Source organism: Eupeodes corollae, chromosome 1 (genome assembly GCF_945859685.1).
Source record: "Eupeodes corollae chromosome 1, idEupCoro1.1, whole genome shotgun sequence".
NCBI lineage: Eukaryota > Metazoa > Arthropoda > Insecta > Diptera > Syrphidae > Eupeodes > Eupeodes corollae.
In genome coordinates this window covers 136,900,860-136,919,720 of record NC_079147.1, presented here as the reverse complement: position 1 = coordinate 136,919,720, position 18,861 = coordinate 136,900,860, and the positions used below count along the sequence as shown (strand labels likewise).

Here is an 18,861-nt window from a genome sequence, read left to right as displayed (position 1 = left end):
GTAAAAATTAATTTCGGCTTACCGTTTTTTGGAATCGTTTTTTCACTTGGTTGTTGAGGTGGTGCTGGTGTGGCAACCACAGGTTGTTGTATTTGTGACTGTTGAGTTGGTGCTACAGGTGCTGCCGGTGGCAACACAGGCACCAATTGAGATGCGTCCACAATTACCGGATGAAATGTCTGGTAGCTGTTGGAAGCTGGTGAGATCCTTATTACACTGGTTGCATGGCCAACAGTCGTTTGCACTGTTGACTGCTGTTGCTGCTGAATTGTCGAAGATTGCTGCTGTTGTTGTTGTTGTGGAGGTGGTTGTTGCATTTGTTGTTGTTGTTTTTGCATTAACTGTTGCTGTTGATGATGTTGTTGATGCTGTTGCTGGGGTGGCAGCGGAGGTTGGGGTTGTTGCTGTTGCTGCTGTGAACAGACCGGTGGTGCAGGTTGTTGTGCTCTTACCGATTCCGGTCGTATCACTTGAGAATAACCAACATTGTAAAGCACTGGACTGGGAGAATTCTTCCATTTTGTCGTCGATTCAGGTGGCGCAGGACCACCGATTGGTGTAAAGAAGTTTTGTCGATTGGACACAGTCACCGGCGAATGATTATTGTTCATGGGAGAGGTGCCATGATTGACAGGTGATGAAAACGATGGAGTAGCCGACCGAGAGCTACTCAGTGACACTAAAAACAAATAGAAAGAATAAAATTTACATTTTGTATAATTTTGGAAGAAAAAGCAAGCTACTGCATACTTAAACATTGCAGATAAAGTTTTGTTCCTATGTCATAACCCGAATAAGAATTCATTGCGTTCATATTTTGAATCAAAATAGTTTTAATTTACAAAATTAACAAATTATTTTTATTGTCTATTGTTCTTCTTTAAAAACTGCTACACTTCTTTGTTTATTCTTTTAACAACAAAACACTAAACTAAACAGAATAAACATGTGTATATGTATATTTATTTGCGTTGCGGAGCGGAGATGCGTGCACGCTTTTATAAATGTCAAATTTTTGCATCCGAAAAATGTGTGGTTTTCTTAGCTGTAAGGTGTGTGTGTTTATAGAAATGGTTTCGTTCAGCGAATAAACTAAGTGACACGATCACCTTTTCATACTTACGCCGCCATCTTGCAATTTTTGTGACGTCACTGTAGCTTTTATTAGAGATCGTAACCCCAAATTGTAATAATTGAAAAAATCACGGTTAAGGAAATTAAAGAAAAAACATTTGTTTATTATTGGCTTCCTATTTCAAAAAAATGGCTAAAAAACTCCAGTTATGACATATCTGGAGGAATATCTCTTATTTTAGATCTTAATCTTGTCTGTTAATGTGTGATTTACTGGATTTTATGTGACTTACACCACTTCTGCTATCTGGATACAGAAATAATTTTTAAAAAGTAAGTTGGTTACACCAATAATTAAAAATACAAGTCCTTAATTTTGTTTGTATTATGACTTTCTAAGTACAAAATAGTAACAAGTTATGAGTTAAGACTGCTATGAAACTATCACTCTTCATTATCATGTACGTATTCAACTTAGCTAACGTCTCTGTTTGTAGAAACAGTTGTCAAGTTCTTATAAAAGTCCTGGTAACTCGGGGAATACAATTTAGCAAGTCGAGTAAATCTTTCATTTTCGCATCACTTAGGGCATTTCCTTTTGGAAACAGTAATACGAGATCTGTGATTATTGTAGATGTACTATTTTTAATATTACAGTTTCAAAAGGCACCTCTTCGTTATTGCTGTACTTCTTAGAAATATTGAAGGGGGTCTCTTTCAAAAAGTGAAGCCATTGAAACTTAAGCCATTCCAATTTTCCCTTTATTAATATTAATCTTTGAATTATTTATATTTGTTTGAAATTGTTTTGTCGAAAACATCACAGATCCTTTCATAATAATAATTTTAAATGGATCCTTATACTAGTCCATAGGGCCACAAATTTCTTTTAAATACTTCTTTTGTTTTACTATAAGACCAAAGTCTTAATTTTAATGGATCATTCTTGCTTGTTGCTGCTATAACCTTATACCAGTCCATAAGCCCAAAAATGTCTTTGAAATACTTCTTGTGTTTTTCGATAAGACCAAAGTCTTGATCACAAGGTAAGTAAGAATGGCTCCTCAATAGAAATTTGTGATCAATTTTATTTACAAGATAGTCACTATGCGAAAAAATATATCGGCACAAAACGGACATCTTAATATTCCTATTTTGCCCACCACACTGGGTCAGTGTACATAATTAAATTTGAGTTAAGCTAGCCACAGACGATGAACATGTTGGTGTGATTTGTTGGTGTTGGGCTGAAAATCATTCGTGTATGGGCGTGTTGGCCAACAAATCGACGGTTTATGAAATATTTTGTAAACCGTGAAGTTGGGGCTAACATGTTGGCTGTGTATGGGCAAGTTTACAACACGTTTTGAAGTTTACCAACATGTTCGTCGTGTATGGCGTTGTGCGACAACAATTCGTCATTTGTGTTGTTATTTTCAATGAGTTAACATGTCGCGCAATGCAAAATATTCATTGAAAACTTCATTGAAGCGATAAAATGTGAACCGGCAATATGGGATTCCAAAAGTGATTTGTTTAATCCACTTTCGTTTTCTTTGCTTTTTTTTTTCTTTTATGCACATATAAGTTATCGAACATGCTATTGCATCATCCGCACTTCTATCGCACATCTTGACTTCACGACAGTCACACAAAAATGAAGTTTATAAACATGTTGGCCCGTGTATGGCGAACCGCTGCCCAACAAATCACACCAACATGTTCATCGTCTGTGGCTAGCTTTACTCACAAGATGTTTAATATAATGCAATAAGCAGCTGCCAATTTCTTGGGGAACTCTTGATCCAACCGACTCATCCCAAATATACATGTAAGCTTTGTTCTTTATCATGTCATGGATACCTAGACAATTTGTCCAAAGCTGCCTCTTATAATAATAGCACACACCCCTTGAAATGACTGGAGTTGGCAAGTTTTTTTATAAGATCAAATGCAATTACGGAAGTGTCATTAATTTCCTTTGCTTTTGCAGCATCATCTATAATGCCATTTCTAGCCGACTCCGCTTTTCTAAGATGCAGTTCATGTTTGATTTCGCTTACTGTACAATTTTGGTGCAGAAATGGCGTATGTGTTTGGAATTGATTAATTTTTAAAAAAATGCATGATACAAAAGTAGCGTAAGCGGTTTACGCCATTTCTGTCCTACTAAAAATTGGGTGCAGAAACAATGTTTCAACAATTTTGTGTAGGTTTATGAACAAATATGAGCTACGCAACTTCTGCATAGAAAGAAAATTTAATTTTGGTCATGTTAGTGTAATAAACTCAAAATTGAAAAAATGAGGGTTACGCCACTACTGCTCTCAATGCTTCAATTTATTGTACTTGTGTATAAATGAAGAACCTTTAAAATCGATGCATAATTTTCAAAAAGATTTGTTAAATTTTTGACTTGGATTTATATATTTTTTATAAATTTAGTGATTTACAATTTGGCTCAACTTTCCTTTTATTTTAAGGGCATTTTATTCAATTTAAGGTAAGTTCTTTTTAAATATAACAAAGGTAACCAACAAAAAATAACTGTATACCTTCCAGTATTCAAACGTAAAAGAAATCCAATCTTGCACCTATGCCAAAACCTACAGTCCCTAGACGCACTGCAGAATTTTTATAATTTTATATATTTTTAACGTTTAAAGTTACAGAAACAAAGTTTTGCATATTAAACTTTTGTTTGTGGTTCTATTTTCTTTATGTTTTATTTTAATATGTTGCATCATAAATGCATAATGTCAAAGTATTGGCAACAGAGCTTAAACAAGTACAGAATTCTTTCAGTCTCATTTTTATATCCTGCCGGTTCGTGTAACTTTAAAATTTGTGTGCTTATTAGCGGTATTCACTTGCATTGTTTGTTTATTGTGCGCTTTTTTACTGTTATTGAAAATATCATACAAATATGATAAATAGTAAAAATTAAACAATGGGTAAGAGAGGAGACCTGTCACCAAGTAAAAGAGCTGAAGTGAAATCTTGGTCAACACAAAAACGTTTTCTAACCGCGTTATATCTCGAAAAGTGGGCGTGTCTGAGGCTAGCGTGAGACGGATAAAGATAAATTTAATGTCATAAAGATTTAAGCACAAAAACAAAACCGATGAGGATGAAAGCCAATTTTCACACCAAGGTCGGAAAGATATGTAAGGAAAATTTGCGTCGAAAACAGATTTGGAACCACAAAGATGATAAAAACTCAATTGGAAGAAGCTTATATTAATACTTCAGAGCGCTCCGTACGCAGAAAACTAAAATATTTGGGTTTTAGGGTCCTAGGGCCCTCCAGGAAGCCAAAGTTAACAATTGCAATAAAAAAAGCGTCTGAATTGGGCTTAAAAGTAGGGAATTGAGGATGTGGACTACTGGAGATCGGTAATTTGATACTAAATTTATATAAAAGGATAAAATAAATAAAATTCATAATTGTTCTAACAATTTTTATTTCTTTTTAGTGTTTTTGATAGATGTGCTTCAGCAATGAAAACAATTTTTAGATTTTGATCAATAAAACTCAGTTTGTTCGTCTACGCCGCCGTGGAGAAAAATGTTATGCCGTTTGCGTCGTCCAAACTGTGAAGTACCCTAACAAAGTGATGTTCTGGTCAGTTATCAGCGGCAAAGGCACGGGACGTCTGGCTTGGTGCCGCAGATCAGAGAATGGTTTCCGAATGGAGAACCATACATTTTTATGTAAGATGGAGCTCCATGCACCACAGCCCGGTCCATAAAAACTTACTTGAGGAAAGAAAATATCCCTCAGTTTGACTGAACGGGAAACAGATGTGATATGAACCCAATTGAAAACGTGTGGTAGCTGATGAAAGGGAAAGTAGTAGATGCTGTCACAACAAGAACTAAGCTTATTGAAAGAGTAATTCACGTGTGGAATCACCACCCACAAATGCAGGAAACAGTCAAATCATGCATTAACAGTATGCCGTGCAGAATTGAGGCTCTTGTTGAAGCAAAAAGAGGTTCAACAAAATATTGACAAAAATTACAAAACAAGCTTGAAGATATTAATAAAAAAAATCTATAAATCTGTTGTTTTATTTCTATTAAAAAGTAAGAAATGTCTATATTCTGCGAACAATATAACTTAAATGCATTACAAAATTCCAAAATCTGATTTAAATAGCTGAACATTGAGATTTTGCATAACATCTAAAATGCGTCTAATAATATGGCCAGGGACTGTATAGTGTGCTTGAGCACTCTCTCTGGTTGTACGCTGTACTGCGTTTTAAAAACAGAACTTGACAGTGAGATTATTACATCAATATCTTTTTAAATGATACATTAGACAGGTTCAGACAACATAAGGGACTTCATTTTGACCAAGGCACCTATGCAGTTAGTTTTTCAAGCGTCATGAATTTTAAATTCAGAACTTTAGTTCGCAAATCTTTACTTAAAGTTTATAGTACAAAAAGTACCAACAAAATTACTGTTTTCAAAACCCTCTTCAGGAAGGCTACAAGTTCACCACGATTTGTATTTTGTATTGTAAAGAAATATTAGTTATTTCTTTTCCAAATTGACAAGCAATTCTTTTACAGAAAACATTAAATAAAGTTATGCAGAAAATAAATAAATCATAGAGTAATAAAGTTCAGCTTTCAGTTGAATGAAAAAACATTATCAACTGTCATTTTGATAGACGTAGACTTGACTTGTAGTTAGGGAGATTTTTGTTGACTAACTTTCCAGTGAACTTTCCATTAAAGTTGCCTTTTTTTTGGCAGATACTAGAAACTTGCTTTACTTTCAAGTCCCTTATGTCGTCTGAACCTGCTCATTCAAATTGAAATCTCATTCGTATTCGTAGATTTCAATCTTTTTATATTATTTTGCAAAAAGTGATAATGTAAAAAATTCTTAATATTTTTTACTACATCTCTTATTTTTGACAGCTTTTTTTTCTTGCAACTGATTCGGGTCAATTGTACTCCATTCTTCGAGTAGTCGCTTTTTAGGCTCTTATCAGTTATCTGGTATGCTCCCACAGATTTTCAATAGGAATTATGTTCGGTGATTGTGGTGGTAGTAAAAAGCTTTCAAGGCGTTGTGTTGAGTTTCATTTTGTTGGTAAAAATACAATTTGTTGTTCAAACCTAACTGAATGGCACATTATTCAAGATTTTTGTTTTAAATGGTTATAATGTACATTCTAGTTCATTATCCCATTTATTATTTCAATGTTGCCGAAAAATAATCTCACACCATTTCGGATCCACCTTTGTGTTATAATGTGGGAATTAATTGTTTCGGATTCAGCTCCGTGATATGTCATTTAGGGGTGTGAACCTGTCTTGATGTCGGTCCTAAAATAATTCTTTTATATTGTGCGTGCAATTGGATATGAATACCCTTATAAAGATTGAACATAATGCGAGTAAAAAGCAAAGAAAGTTAGGCTCAGAAGGGAAATACCGATGCACATTGGTTTTGAATGTCTGCATATTGTAATGACTGGAGTAAAGCATTCGTGTAGTGCGGCTAAAGAAAAAATACCTCTACTAAACAGTACGTGCGAAATTTGGCTCAAGAGTAAATTGTTTGGAAGTTCTGGTTTATAATGTTAGTTAAAGTTCTGCGCAGTTGCAAAATTATAACTATTAAAATCGATTTGCAATGATTGTGTTTACTTTGGATTTTTTTTAAGGTTATTTGACCACTCATTTGGTCTCATTTATTATCGAACTCCTTAATATGGCTTGCTTTAGTGATCAGTGGCTCATAAGATTGTGATGAAATTGTACATTTCTGTGTTTGGAATGGAAAATATACGACATTATGAATAACATTGTCCTTGGAGTTTTTCCTGTCTTCAGAAATGGGAAACGTAAATTATGTAGAAAGTAATTGTTAATAGCAAGAACTAAGTTTTCAGTTAAAAGCGCTTGGTTACAATTTCAATAGATTCGAATTTACAGCAAGCGCTTTGGGTGACCACAGGATGACTTGAGAGCTGAACCAATAATTTAATTACTTCATAAAATTATCAAGCTATGTCTTTAAGTTTGTACGTGTACAATATGTAAAATTTTATATAATTTTAATAAAATAAGCTCATTTTAATAACATAATCTAGTTAAGATAAAAAAAGAGTATAACACCTGAACATATTTAAAAGACAATTAAACAATGAATACAAAACTTACCCAGCATATTCGCAACATCAGTTTCTTCTTGATCGAATCGTCCTGCTACTCGATAGTTCGGCGAAGTTTCCGAATCACGGGAAGTCTCTTCATCAACCTGAGTTTTACTGCTCGATCGACTACTAATATCACTGTGTATACAAATTAAGTTAAACAAAAATTAAAAACATTTTAAAAACAAACAAAAATATAACAATTTTACCTTGGAAACCGACTTGGTCCAGTGGATCGTAATGTGCTACCTTTCTGATTCAAATGCCTCGAACAATAACCTCTTCGTTGAGATTCTTTCAAACACGATTGATTCGAACACAACCGGCGCCATTGTTTTCCATTAAATTTCTTACGTACACCAGATTCCGACTGAACGACATCGCCCTTCTTAAAACGATGGGGTGTTGTCGCTTGAGATCTTAAAATGATTTTTGAAAAGACGATTATTATTTAAGAGACAAAAATTAATATTAATAAATGTTAAAAGGCTACCTTGGAGTTGCTGGATGAGATCGTGGGGTGAGCCTCTGATCGAGAAGACTGGAAGTACTACCTCGACTTTGCATGCTGCTCCTCTTACTTCCACCAGATAGCTTCTCTACATCGCCGTCCATTGCATAGCCACTGATTTCAACACGTTTCAATTCATCGTCTGATTCATAATCATCGTATGATCTTTGCCGCCGGTGAATATCTTCCGTTGATGGACTCTGCACCTTATGTGCCAAACTCTGCGACACTATTATGTCAGGAATATGTCCCCCATTCCCATTTCCATTCCCATTGCCCGCTGTGCCTTCATTGTTATTTAACATAGCTGACGACTGAAAAGGCGATGTTGCTGTAGTTCGATAATATTCCTCGTTATGCTGTAGAGTTGGCAGGACATGATGTATTTGCAGTGGAGCAGTTGAATTACTACTAATACCACCATTGTTACTTACAGATGTTGGGGTATGATGTCCTCCGCCAGTATTTATTTTTCCACATGGTTCGTATCTAGCAGTAACGAAAGCCACTTGATGAGAAGGTGCTTTATGAAGGACATCACCACGGCTCGTGTAAATAATATTTGTTTCGGAATTGTTTATAACAATATGCCCGCTTTTATTGATAATACGTTGGCCCGTTCTTCCTTCTAGAATATCGGTGTTTTGTTGTCCAATAACACTATTGCTGCGTGAATTTGAGTATTTTCCTACTTCATTGAGTTCATCCCACCAAGGCGGTTGTAATAAACGTAATTCAGCTCTTTTTACTGTCTTAATCTTTACAACGAAATGCTTGTCATTTAAAAAATGTATCTAACCTATCTACTTAAGTTTAGTTACTTACTATTTGTGCAGAGTTTGAATCGCCAATTTGTACTGAAAATTGTTTGGTGGTCAGATTCATATCAGTCACGGAACCCTCAATGAAAACATGGCCTGGTCTCCCTTCAATTTGTGTTCGAACACAAACTCGTGTATTAATATTGATCTATATAAATAATATGAAATTAAATAAATTAAAGAGAAATTTAGTTATAAGTATTACCTCTGCTGCTGGAGGACTTGCATCCAAAATTACACTATATCGACCAGCAGCCAAAACATCCGTATACAATTGTGTGCGATTTTCGGGCGCATCAAATTCTACACAAACCGAGTTAGGTGTAGTTGTTTCGGCTGGTCGAATAATTCCCGAAGCATAATAGTTGCCTAGCTTAGCCAAAACCCTTGTATTGGTCCATTCACTTAAATCTAGTACTCCAACTGATGATGGAGCATTATTCTGTTGGGGCTGCTGTTGTTGCTGATAAGAAATATTGTATTGTTGTTGCGTTGTTGAATTCGATCGGCTGTTGCTATTGTTACTGATTGTTGTTATGGTTTGTAGATTTTGGAATTTATAAGAATTTTGCGGGCTGCAAGAAATAGTTTACAAGGTGAAAAATTATGAAAATGGTTTTATATGAGTAACTCACCTCGCTATGATGATTTTCTTATCGGGACTCTCCATATTGGTCAGACGGCCGATGTTCTGAGTGGTGGTATTGCCTGGATGTGGAATCGATCTTATGAAAACAGTTTCATTTGATGCTGTATTTGATGTAGGCTGCCAATTGGGTGCGGACACAATGATGTTAGTGCCCTTTTTTAACGTCATGGAACCAGTCTCATTTCCGTCACAACCACCTCCACCTCCTTCTGATATAAGCAGCTGCTGCACCTTCGGATGATCCATTCTCTCCAGCTCAGCTGGGTCAAATTTTCGCTTTTTTGGATGCAGCCGTGGTGGTGGTTGCTGTTGTTGCAGATGCTGCTGAGACTGTTGCAACAGTTGTTGTTGCTGAGGGTGTGTCTGCTGCTGCTGTTGTTGTTGTTGCAAGTGATGTTGTTGTTGTTGATATTGTTGTTGAAGTTGATGCTGCTGCTGCTGTTGTTGTTGCTGTTGACGCTGCTGTTGCTGATGCTGCTGCTGTTGTTGTTGCTGCTGTTGTTGTTGCTGCAACACTTGCTGATGTTGGCTTGTGGCCGGTATAACCATCTTGATTGGTGATGGAATATTATGTCTAGCGTTTTGGGCGTTCGACTGAACTAATTGTTGATTCGTTATGAGAACTGTTGTCGACGCCGACGTAGATCTAACCATTTTCGCAGCATCGCCGGCTGTCGTCTCGACTTCTGTACAACCGATGGTGGTTGAATTGAGTAGCCCACCGCCACTACCCCCACCATTCGTTATAATAGCTGATTTGTATTTTGATGGGGCCGCAGATTGCGTTGGTGAAACAATATAGATTTCATGGGCAGTTGTTGTTGCGATCGTTCCTACTGAGGCTGTTGAAAATGATAAGGCCTGTTTACGTTGGTAGTTGATTGTGCCAACACTGCTTATCACGGAAGCTGGTATCTAAACAAAAATAAATAAGTTATTTAATTTTAAGTGTACAACTATTGTTTAGGTACGAATTGTAATCAAACTGTCAAACAACTTAAATTTAAAAACATATTATAAGATGTCATTTTCAGCCTTATTTTTTTAGGGACAAAAGAATTTTCTTTTTAATAAGCTTCTTTAAAAATGTGTGCATGTAACCTTTTTTTAATCTAATAAAGGTTTTTTGTTACCTTTGTTATGCCTAGACACAGTTCGAACAATAAGAAGGGGAAGGAGGAGGTGTAAGGTGTGTAAGGAGGTGTCGGAGCACATTAGTTTTAAATATTGCAATGACTCGGGAAAGCAGATTGTGCATTCCACATTCACGAGTTTTAGCCAGACCAAAGGGGGAGAAAACCCAAACACATAGGTGCATTTTTGGCAACATCGCATATGCGATCCTTTCATAAGAGGTGATACATATGCCTAGAATTTTAAGGTGCAAGTGCAAGTGTCGCTCGTGAATAGTTGCAAAAGTGGTATATAATGATTTAAGGGCAGTAGGCGGCATTAAGTTATAGCCGAATTGAGTTCTACTCGGTTTTTGTTCTCGCATTTAAGAAAGCTGTCTAGATAAGAATTTAATGAGCTTATCATACATTGTCGCTGATGATCCACATTTGAACAGCAGGGTTGTGAATCTAAGAACGAATATAAAAAGCTGAGGGTTATAATCGTCAGTAAATAATAAGAACAATTTTAAGATTTGAACCCATGCAATATTACTTGAATTGAAAAGTTCGAAAGGCAATTTCTAACCCAATTAAGGAGGCATTCATATAAACCAAAGACACACATTATCCATAAGAGGGCACTATCCCAAACTCAAATTGTTTCAATGGCAATAATCTTACTTTCTTCTAAACGATGTAGAGATTTGTTCCACTGTTCGTCGAGATGAACCATTAGATCACCAGTGGACGTTTTTCTACCAAAGATCTACTTCTGGTCATTAAGAAGCCTTTGGTCTTGGAGATATTTCTTGATCTGATAAATAATCAGTGTTTCCATGACATTGCAAATAAGCGACGAAGTGGTAAATATTCTAAAGTAAGTTTAGTTATAATTGAACATGATGGAAATAACAAAAGAGCGAGTGTGGAAACTTAGATCACATTTATCTTTGGTTACTTCAGTGACTCACTACACTCTATATCCTAGATCTTACAAACTTTAAAAAATTAAGCTAACTTCATGTTATTCCAAAAATAAAAAAATATTTATATGAAAACCCTAATTATTATTTGTGACTGGAGCTCGAAATAGTTACGTTTATAGGTACAATAAACGTAGCAAAAGCTTCGATAATATTTACATGTCAATAACAATAAATTGAAAACAAAAACCTTGGTCGTACAAACACGTAGATACTCGTCTACGGTAGCTACTCTTAAATATCCATTCAATATATAAAAGATCAACAGTCGTCAGTATGGTGTTTTCGAATGGAGAAAAAAATAGCATACAATGAAATTTAAAAACTTAAATAAAAAAAAAACGAAACGAAGCAAAGATAATCCCAGGCTGCGTCATGGAACGCGTGGGACGATCTCATGGAAAATTATTCAGCATGATATCGAGCTCCAGCCAGCTTAACTAAGCAACCAGTTTTCGAATTGAGTCTGGAGTTGCACAATAATTTCGCGTCAATGCGCTGGTCGTTGACTATAAGTGTGCTGCACTACGCTGCGCTGTGCCATGGCATCGATGGAGTTCACTCTGGCCAGAAAAATCAAATAAAAACTACTTGCGAGTTCAGATAAAATTACAAATTCACTTTTTTTCTACTATGTATTATTTGATTCGATAAGGCGCAGTGGATGTGCTGCAGCAGAAGCAATATCTAAAGTAGAGTCCACACATTGTGAATAATTAAAATAAATTGTTAGCGATAAAATGATTGTTTGTTGGCAACGAAAGTGGAGGTAGAGGAAATTAAAATGTGACCGTAATTTTTTAGTGGACTTCAATGATGAGGTATGATTACAAAAATTATTTTTAAATATGTAACTACCTACTCATTTTTGTATGAGTTTCTACTAAGTCTGATGAAGAATCGTTATGAATACTGCGTAAATTGGCTGAAGATGATTTGACCTGTGCGGTGACTGTGACTTAGTTTTTAATCATAGATTCATAAATATACTTTTTTTTACTTTGAAGAGATTATATTTACAAGTTTTCTTTTGAATAGTAAGGAACGACTAAGATCGACCGAAACGTTTTGAAAGTATTGTTTTTGTAATGTTCACAACCATGTATGCGAGCTTTTCACTCTTCCTCTTGTAAACGTGGTGTAAGATTTTAGGTCTTCATCTCGTGTTTTAACGCGACGGACACTGAATATTTAGATATCTTCATTTTTAGAACCTTCAATTATTAGCTAGTTGAATGTGTTATTTGAACCTATTAGTACATTTAAACAAAACAAAACCATCTTGATCATTCAACTAACTAAAACAAACATCAGTATAGAGATCAGACTTTTTTCAAACTAATTAGCGATAAATTTGGTTGGTATTATGGTCTAAACCTAAAGGCCAAACTCCATAGTCAATTTTTATTTTATTAAAGACTGAAACTTGTTGCGTTTGAATATGGCTTATCAATAATTTGGCAAGACTTACATAAAGGATATGGAACCAAAAACTAGTATTTTAGCTTTATTAAGAAAATATTAAATCGCACGCACGATCTCTTTGGCTCCGGAAAAGGCCTAACAGTAGATAATGCGCTCACCAAGAGTTTCTTTCAATAAAGTCTAAAAAAAGAGATCCAAATAAATCGAGGATTACGTCAAGTATGCGATCTCAGCCCATTGTTATTTTCGTTATTTCTTGATGACTTGGTTGATTGCCTTTCTTGTGGAGTGGAGTTTGAAAGCTTAAAAATAAAAGTAATTATGTGTGCTGATGACATTGTCATTTTAGCAGTCTCCGGCTTCACTGCAGCTTATGATCAATAGGCTATATGATTATTGTAAAAAATGAGGACTGGAAGTAAATTCTACAAAATCTAAGATAATGGTATTCCAAAATGGTGAAGGTCGGAACGCAAGAGGAGAAAACTGGAGATATGATGGAGTAGTATTAGAAGTAGTCAAGGATTATGTTTATCTGGGAATATGGACAAACACTTCAAAGCCACGGCTGATGCTGCTAGAACGGCCATTTGCTCGAACTGGAAGAACATTTTCAATAATAACAACATATCAACAAACTCCAAATAGGAAGTTTTAAACGCAACTGCAAAAGCAGTTCTGTTTTATGGAGCACAGATCTGTGGTGTTCGGGAATACAAAATTGTTGAAAATTTGCTTCGATTCTTCCTTAGAAAAGTATTTCTCCTCCCTCTAAGTACGCCCAAGTACATGCATCATTGGAAAACAGGGTTTTCGACACTCTTTGTATCAACATTGAAGCTGAGCCCAGACTATTTGATACAGGTGATTAATATGGACCGAAACCGATTGCCAAATATTATGTTGAGAAGTGCCATGCGTCGACAAACTGGATTCTACAAGGATTGGATTGATCTTGTTTCAAATTGTGGTAATATTCTAGAACTGAATGGATTTACTGATCTCCAGATGAAAAAAGCACTGTACAAGGGTTATCCAATCGATCGATGAAAATGAAAGGTATACATTCATAGAAAAGGCGAGAACATCTACGGAAAGGGACATTTATTCGAAACTTAACTATAATCTAAATGAACATAATAACTTTAGGCTCGATTTTTCAAGAAAAACTATTGGAACTATTTTTAAAGTTAGAAGTACGCCACACAGAAACGATTTGGTTAATATTTGCTCCTTATGCAATATGGGAGTGAACGAAAACATTATCCACTTAAAGGAGCTAAGGAGACTCTTTTTTTCGAAAAAGCTATCTAAGCGACAATGAAACAGTAAGTTACCTAAATGGAGAAGACTAGTTGCTCATCCAAAAATCATTTTTTTTTTATTTTTGTGTCTACTAAAAGTTATGTTTTTTTGGATTTTGTAAATAAACTTAAAGTAAGTACATTTTCATGTTTCAGTACAAGTAATTTTGTTTCGTCTAAACTAAAAGTCACAACTACTCTCCTTTTTATTGATTGAATTAAAAGTAAATTTTGCTACAAGTCAATAAGTAACAATTACTTGAAAAAATTAAAAATTGTATGATTTTAAATAGAATATAAAATTAAATAACATTGTCACTCGGGCAAACGACATTTTTGTCATGCCTTATTATTTATTCCTTAACCCGCCAATGGTGACCTACTGCTCTGTAAGAGCGGGTATGCGAAAAAATGTGCTGTTCTGGTTGATTTGGAAAAGGCCTTTGACACCGTATGGTTAAAGGGTATTTACGTTAAACTGAGCAAGTTTGGCATAAGCAAGCCGTTGTTGTATATACTTTATGATATGCTTAACGGTAGAAAGTTTGTTGTCAAAAGTGGCAATGTAACTTCTACCACAACATTCTTAATTAAAAATGGTCTTCAACAGGAAGCGGGGAATTCGCCGATTCTCTTCAGCATTTACACCAGCGATCTGACAGGTAGTCTTACAAAGGCAATTGCGTACGCCAACGATCTAATTGCGTACAGAACGGCCCGAAAGGTTGAGGTTATTATAATTCTCTTGCAGCGTGATTTCGACAAGATTCAGCGATATTGCGACGAATGGAAACTGAAAATAAGTGTCCAGAAGTCGGAGACAATTCTGTTCCGTTCTCCGTTGGATAGGGCCATGGGGGATACGTGCAAGAATTGGCGCAAGATAGTCATCGTTGATCTTCACGGGCAGCTATTAGCAAGCAAAAGTGTAGTGAAGTACCTCAGTATCTAGTTAGATCAGTATTTACATATATTTCGACAGACATATAAATGCTGCTCTGAAAGGGGCAAGAGGAGCCTTCGCTGTGACGAAACGGCTATTTTTTAGCAGTCGGCTTGACCCCAGAATGAAGGTAATTTGCTACATGGCCATCATACGGCCGATAATTGTTTATGGTTGTCCTGTGTGGTTCAACGTTGCCTCTTCATAGATGGAGAAGTTTCGGGTGTTCGAGTGGCTACCGATTTATATTTAACAGCCGAATCTTCCTACGTGCATTACTATTCCAACGAGGTCCTATACAACGGGGCTCGAATCAACAGAATTGACAATTTCGTGATAAAACACGTTCGAGGTCACTTTGCAAGAGGTATGTCTTCGCCCAACAATTAATTTTCGGGGCGTTCTATCCGAACGACTAGTGTTTTAAGAGTGCACGCGTGATCGGCTTCATTCCATCAGAGGCGTTCGTCTTTTTAGATAGATGTGTTCTGATACAGGATAGATTGGCAGTTCCGCTAATCTACCATATCAGACGAAGAACCGTGAATAGGCGACTCCTGTACAATCCGGACGTCATGGCATAAGGCGGAGCAGAGCTCCTTTGGTTCAGAAGGGCTGTGTCCGAACGGGACCGAACTGATAGGGTGAAGCAGGAGAACCAATTTTGGTGGCTTTAATCGGCAGTTGGTAGTGGGTAGTCGGACATACTTGTTTTATAGTTTTATGGTTTAGTTTTAAGTAGAATAGGAAAGGTGGCACAAAAAAAATTAAAAGAAACATGAAAAAAAAAAAATAAAAAAAAGACAACAAAATATGAAAAACAAAAATGTTAGATAGTTAGATTTGCTGCTGTGGTTGTTCTAGTTTTAAGTAGTTTATAAGTAGAATAGGTAGTTTAAGTTAGCTTTAAGTGTTATATTAAGGACCTTATTTTAAGTAAAAATTTAAAAGTATCTTGATATTTGTTTTTTTTTTTCAAATTTTCTATTAAACACAAAAATAGATACAATTTAAATTGAAGCAAAATAGATCTAAGGGACGAAAGGCATTAGTATTAAGTGTTATAGTTTAACTTAGTTTCCGTATATGGGACCAGTAAGTTAGTTGTAAGTTATGCTTAATTAGGCTAGTTTTATAAATTTTTGTCAAGCTGTAGGTAGGATAGGATAGCTTTAAGATTGAATAAGTAAAAATGAATTTAAAAATAAAAAAAATCCTTAACGCACCAATGGTGACCTACTGGTCTGTGAGACCGGGTATGCGTAAAAATGACTTTCTTCTCCGTTATTGTTTTTTTGTTGAATTTGAATTTGTGTATTGTAATAAAAGAAGCTTCTGTTGATTTAATATCTTTGTTTCATTGTTAAGGAGCATATATTAAAAAAAAAAAAACACGAAATAATAGTAAAGAGCTTTTATGTGGGCCTTAGGGACCACATGAATTAATGTTGAAAACTGATAACAACACACTTCGAAAATTCTTCAGTTAAAAAACCGTGAGACCGGCGTCACCATTGATTAAAGTCAAATTTGCGTCACCAATGGCGGGTTAAACCCAAAAATGTATGTAACAAGAACCTTAAAATTATTGAATAAAAATATCTATCCATCTATCAATAAAGTCTATTGTGAATTATGAAATATCATTTCAAACTGAGCATAAAAAAGTGACAGTTGCCAAAAAAGCCCAATTTTCAAAAAATAGGTTTGCCAGATTGAAAACAACACTTCTAAAAAAAACCCTTTATTTAATGGTCAAAATCCTTGTTTTGCAATTTCAATTGTTGAAGATCAAAGTTCTTTAAGCCATTTTCACGATTAAGATTATTTTTTGCATTTTGAATATAGTTTGTTCAAGTTGAAATTTGTTGGGAAAGGATTTTTCATGGAAGAGAATATAATAAGGGAGGAAAGGCTCTGCAATTTCAAAAACAACCCTAACAGAGATTTACCATATATGTATGTGTAATCATGTAGGTAAATGCAGATTATTTTCAAATCAATCAATCTGTAATAAAAGACAAAGAAAAGAAGAACGTAATACAAATTAAGTTAAAAGTCATACTTTTTTTTTTAAATACAAACTGAAGAATGACAACGTAGCAGGTATGAGAATTAATATAGCCATAGTCATATAGTGTATAGTCTAGTGTTGGCATGTATTATGTACCTAAGGATTTTCTTCGATAGTGACTCATAGCTCAGTCACAGCATCTCTCTTCATAACATCATAATCGTAGTTATCGTACTTAGTATCAGGACCGGGACCAGGAGTAGTATTTGCGCGGTTGTACTTGCGCTACGGCCGTCTCTAGTGAAAGGTTACTGAACTGACACCGCCACATATCAGCAATATGATGCTGTTCTAGCCTTTTTTTGTATTCAAGTGTGTGCAGCAGCGTTGTGTGGTGTCAGTGGTGTGTGAAAAAATATACCTACTACTGTGGCTGTTTTTTTCCAGTCATCTGTTATATTTAGAAGGAAAAAACATCGTTTTACGATGGAGTGGGGAGTTGTGGGTTTGAAGTTGGGTGCTACGCCGCCGTGATAATTGTGGTTGAATCATGCTCGTAAAGTTAACCGAGTCTGTAGATTGCAACCTTATTAGTTTTCAATAAAAGCATATAAATATATTGAAAATTTCATGCCTGCCTTATAGCGTTCATTTAATTATTAAAGTCAAATATGTAGATATGAGTATAATTCCAAGTCCATCTTTTTGAAATATAGGAATTACTCGCTCTCCTCTGAAATTCAACAACCTTCAAGGAGTCGCTTTCCCTAACGAGAAAACACTAAGAAGAACTAAAAAAAGGAAAGAAACAGAGAATAGAGAACAAAAACCACTGTATGCAAATTTTGAACCGCGCGGGATATGCGATTCAGAAAAAGGACGTATTTATTTTCGTAGTTTTCTTTAATATTTTGTTTTTGTCGTTTATGCTTTGATTTTGCATTCGGCATTGTTTTCGTTACGTTAGCAACAGGGATAACTTAAGCGACTTACAGAAATTTATGTTTGGTAGTATTTAATGTATTAAGAGCAATGTATCAAAAGATGCTCTGTTCTATTGCAAGCTTTTTGGGCAATATATTTAAATTAAAGTATCTGCAGCTAGGCTTGTTAAATGTTTTATTAGCTTGTAAGTTGAATTGCTTGTTAATAAATATTAATAATAATAATAAATAAGTTCAAGAGTTGCGAATATATGACAAAAAAAATTGAAACGTTTTCCAAATACTTTGTTGAAATCGAAGTAAGAAACAGGATTATTTGGAAAACAGTAGCTCAATGCAAATGTAAGACATTGCATGTTTGTTTGGATTGGGTAAAAAAGTAGCACGACCGTGTTTACATAATCAAACTAATTGGCTTCAGTCTGGCATTTATAAAATTTTCAACTAAAAAACTCTTATATTTTAAACACGGTTAAAATTAACAGCGTTTTTTATAAATTGTACAATATAGGTCTATCAAGAAAATATGGCAACTTGATTGAAAATTGTATGAACAAACGACTTCTGCTGTTTGGGATTGTAACCAACTGTCAAATTTTTTTGAAACGGTTACAGGTGTGAAAGAAGGATGCAATTTAAGTCCGCAAGCATTCATAATGTTTACAGACGACATTTCCGATTATTTATGTGACGGTGTAAGAATTGGGGGAATCCTTATTAAAGTTTTGATGTATGCAGATGATTTGGTGCTCCTTGCGGACACACCAGAACGTTTAATCAGCGAATGATTAATCAGCTGAAAAAATACTGTGATGAATGGAGGCTGAATGTTAACATAAATAATAATTAGAAACAGAAAAGTCGTATAAATACTTGGGAATAAATATCTGCTGCAAC

General features: G+C 35.2%; 1 protein-coding gene across 1 annotated transcript in view; it reads right to left on the bottom strand.

Annotated features, from left to right (window-relative positions):
• LOC129941596 (putative transcription factor capicua) overlaps positions 1 to 18,861 on the bottom strand; it is a 73,329-nt gene that overhangs the window by 23,604 nt on the left and 30,864 nt on the right. The window contains exons 3-9 of the mRNA XM_056050268.1: positions 9,223 to 10,151; positions 8,793 to 9,162; positions 8,592 to 8,735; positions 7,749 to 8,524; positions 7,465 to 7,674; positions 7,263 to 7,393; positions 23 to 679 (exon numbers count right to left, since the gene is read on the bottom strand). Of these exons, the coding sequence (XP_055906243.1) occupies positions 23 to 679; positions 7,263 to 7,393; positions 7,465 to 7,674; positions 7,749 to 8,524; positions 8,592 to 8,735; positions 8,793 to 9,162; positions 9,223 to 9,890 (2,956 nt within the window). The 5' untranslated portion in view covers positions 9,891 to 10,151. The remainder of the gene's footprint in view (positions 1 to 22; positions 680 to 7,262; positions 7,394 to 7,464; positions 7,675 to 7,748; positions 8,525 to 8,591; positions 8,736 to 8,792; positions 9,163 to 9,222; positions 10,152 to 18,861) is intronic.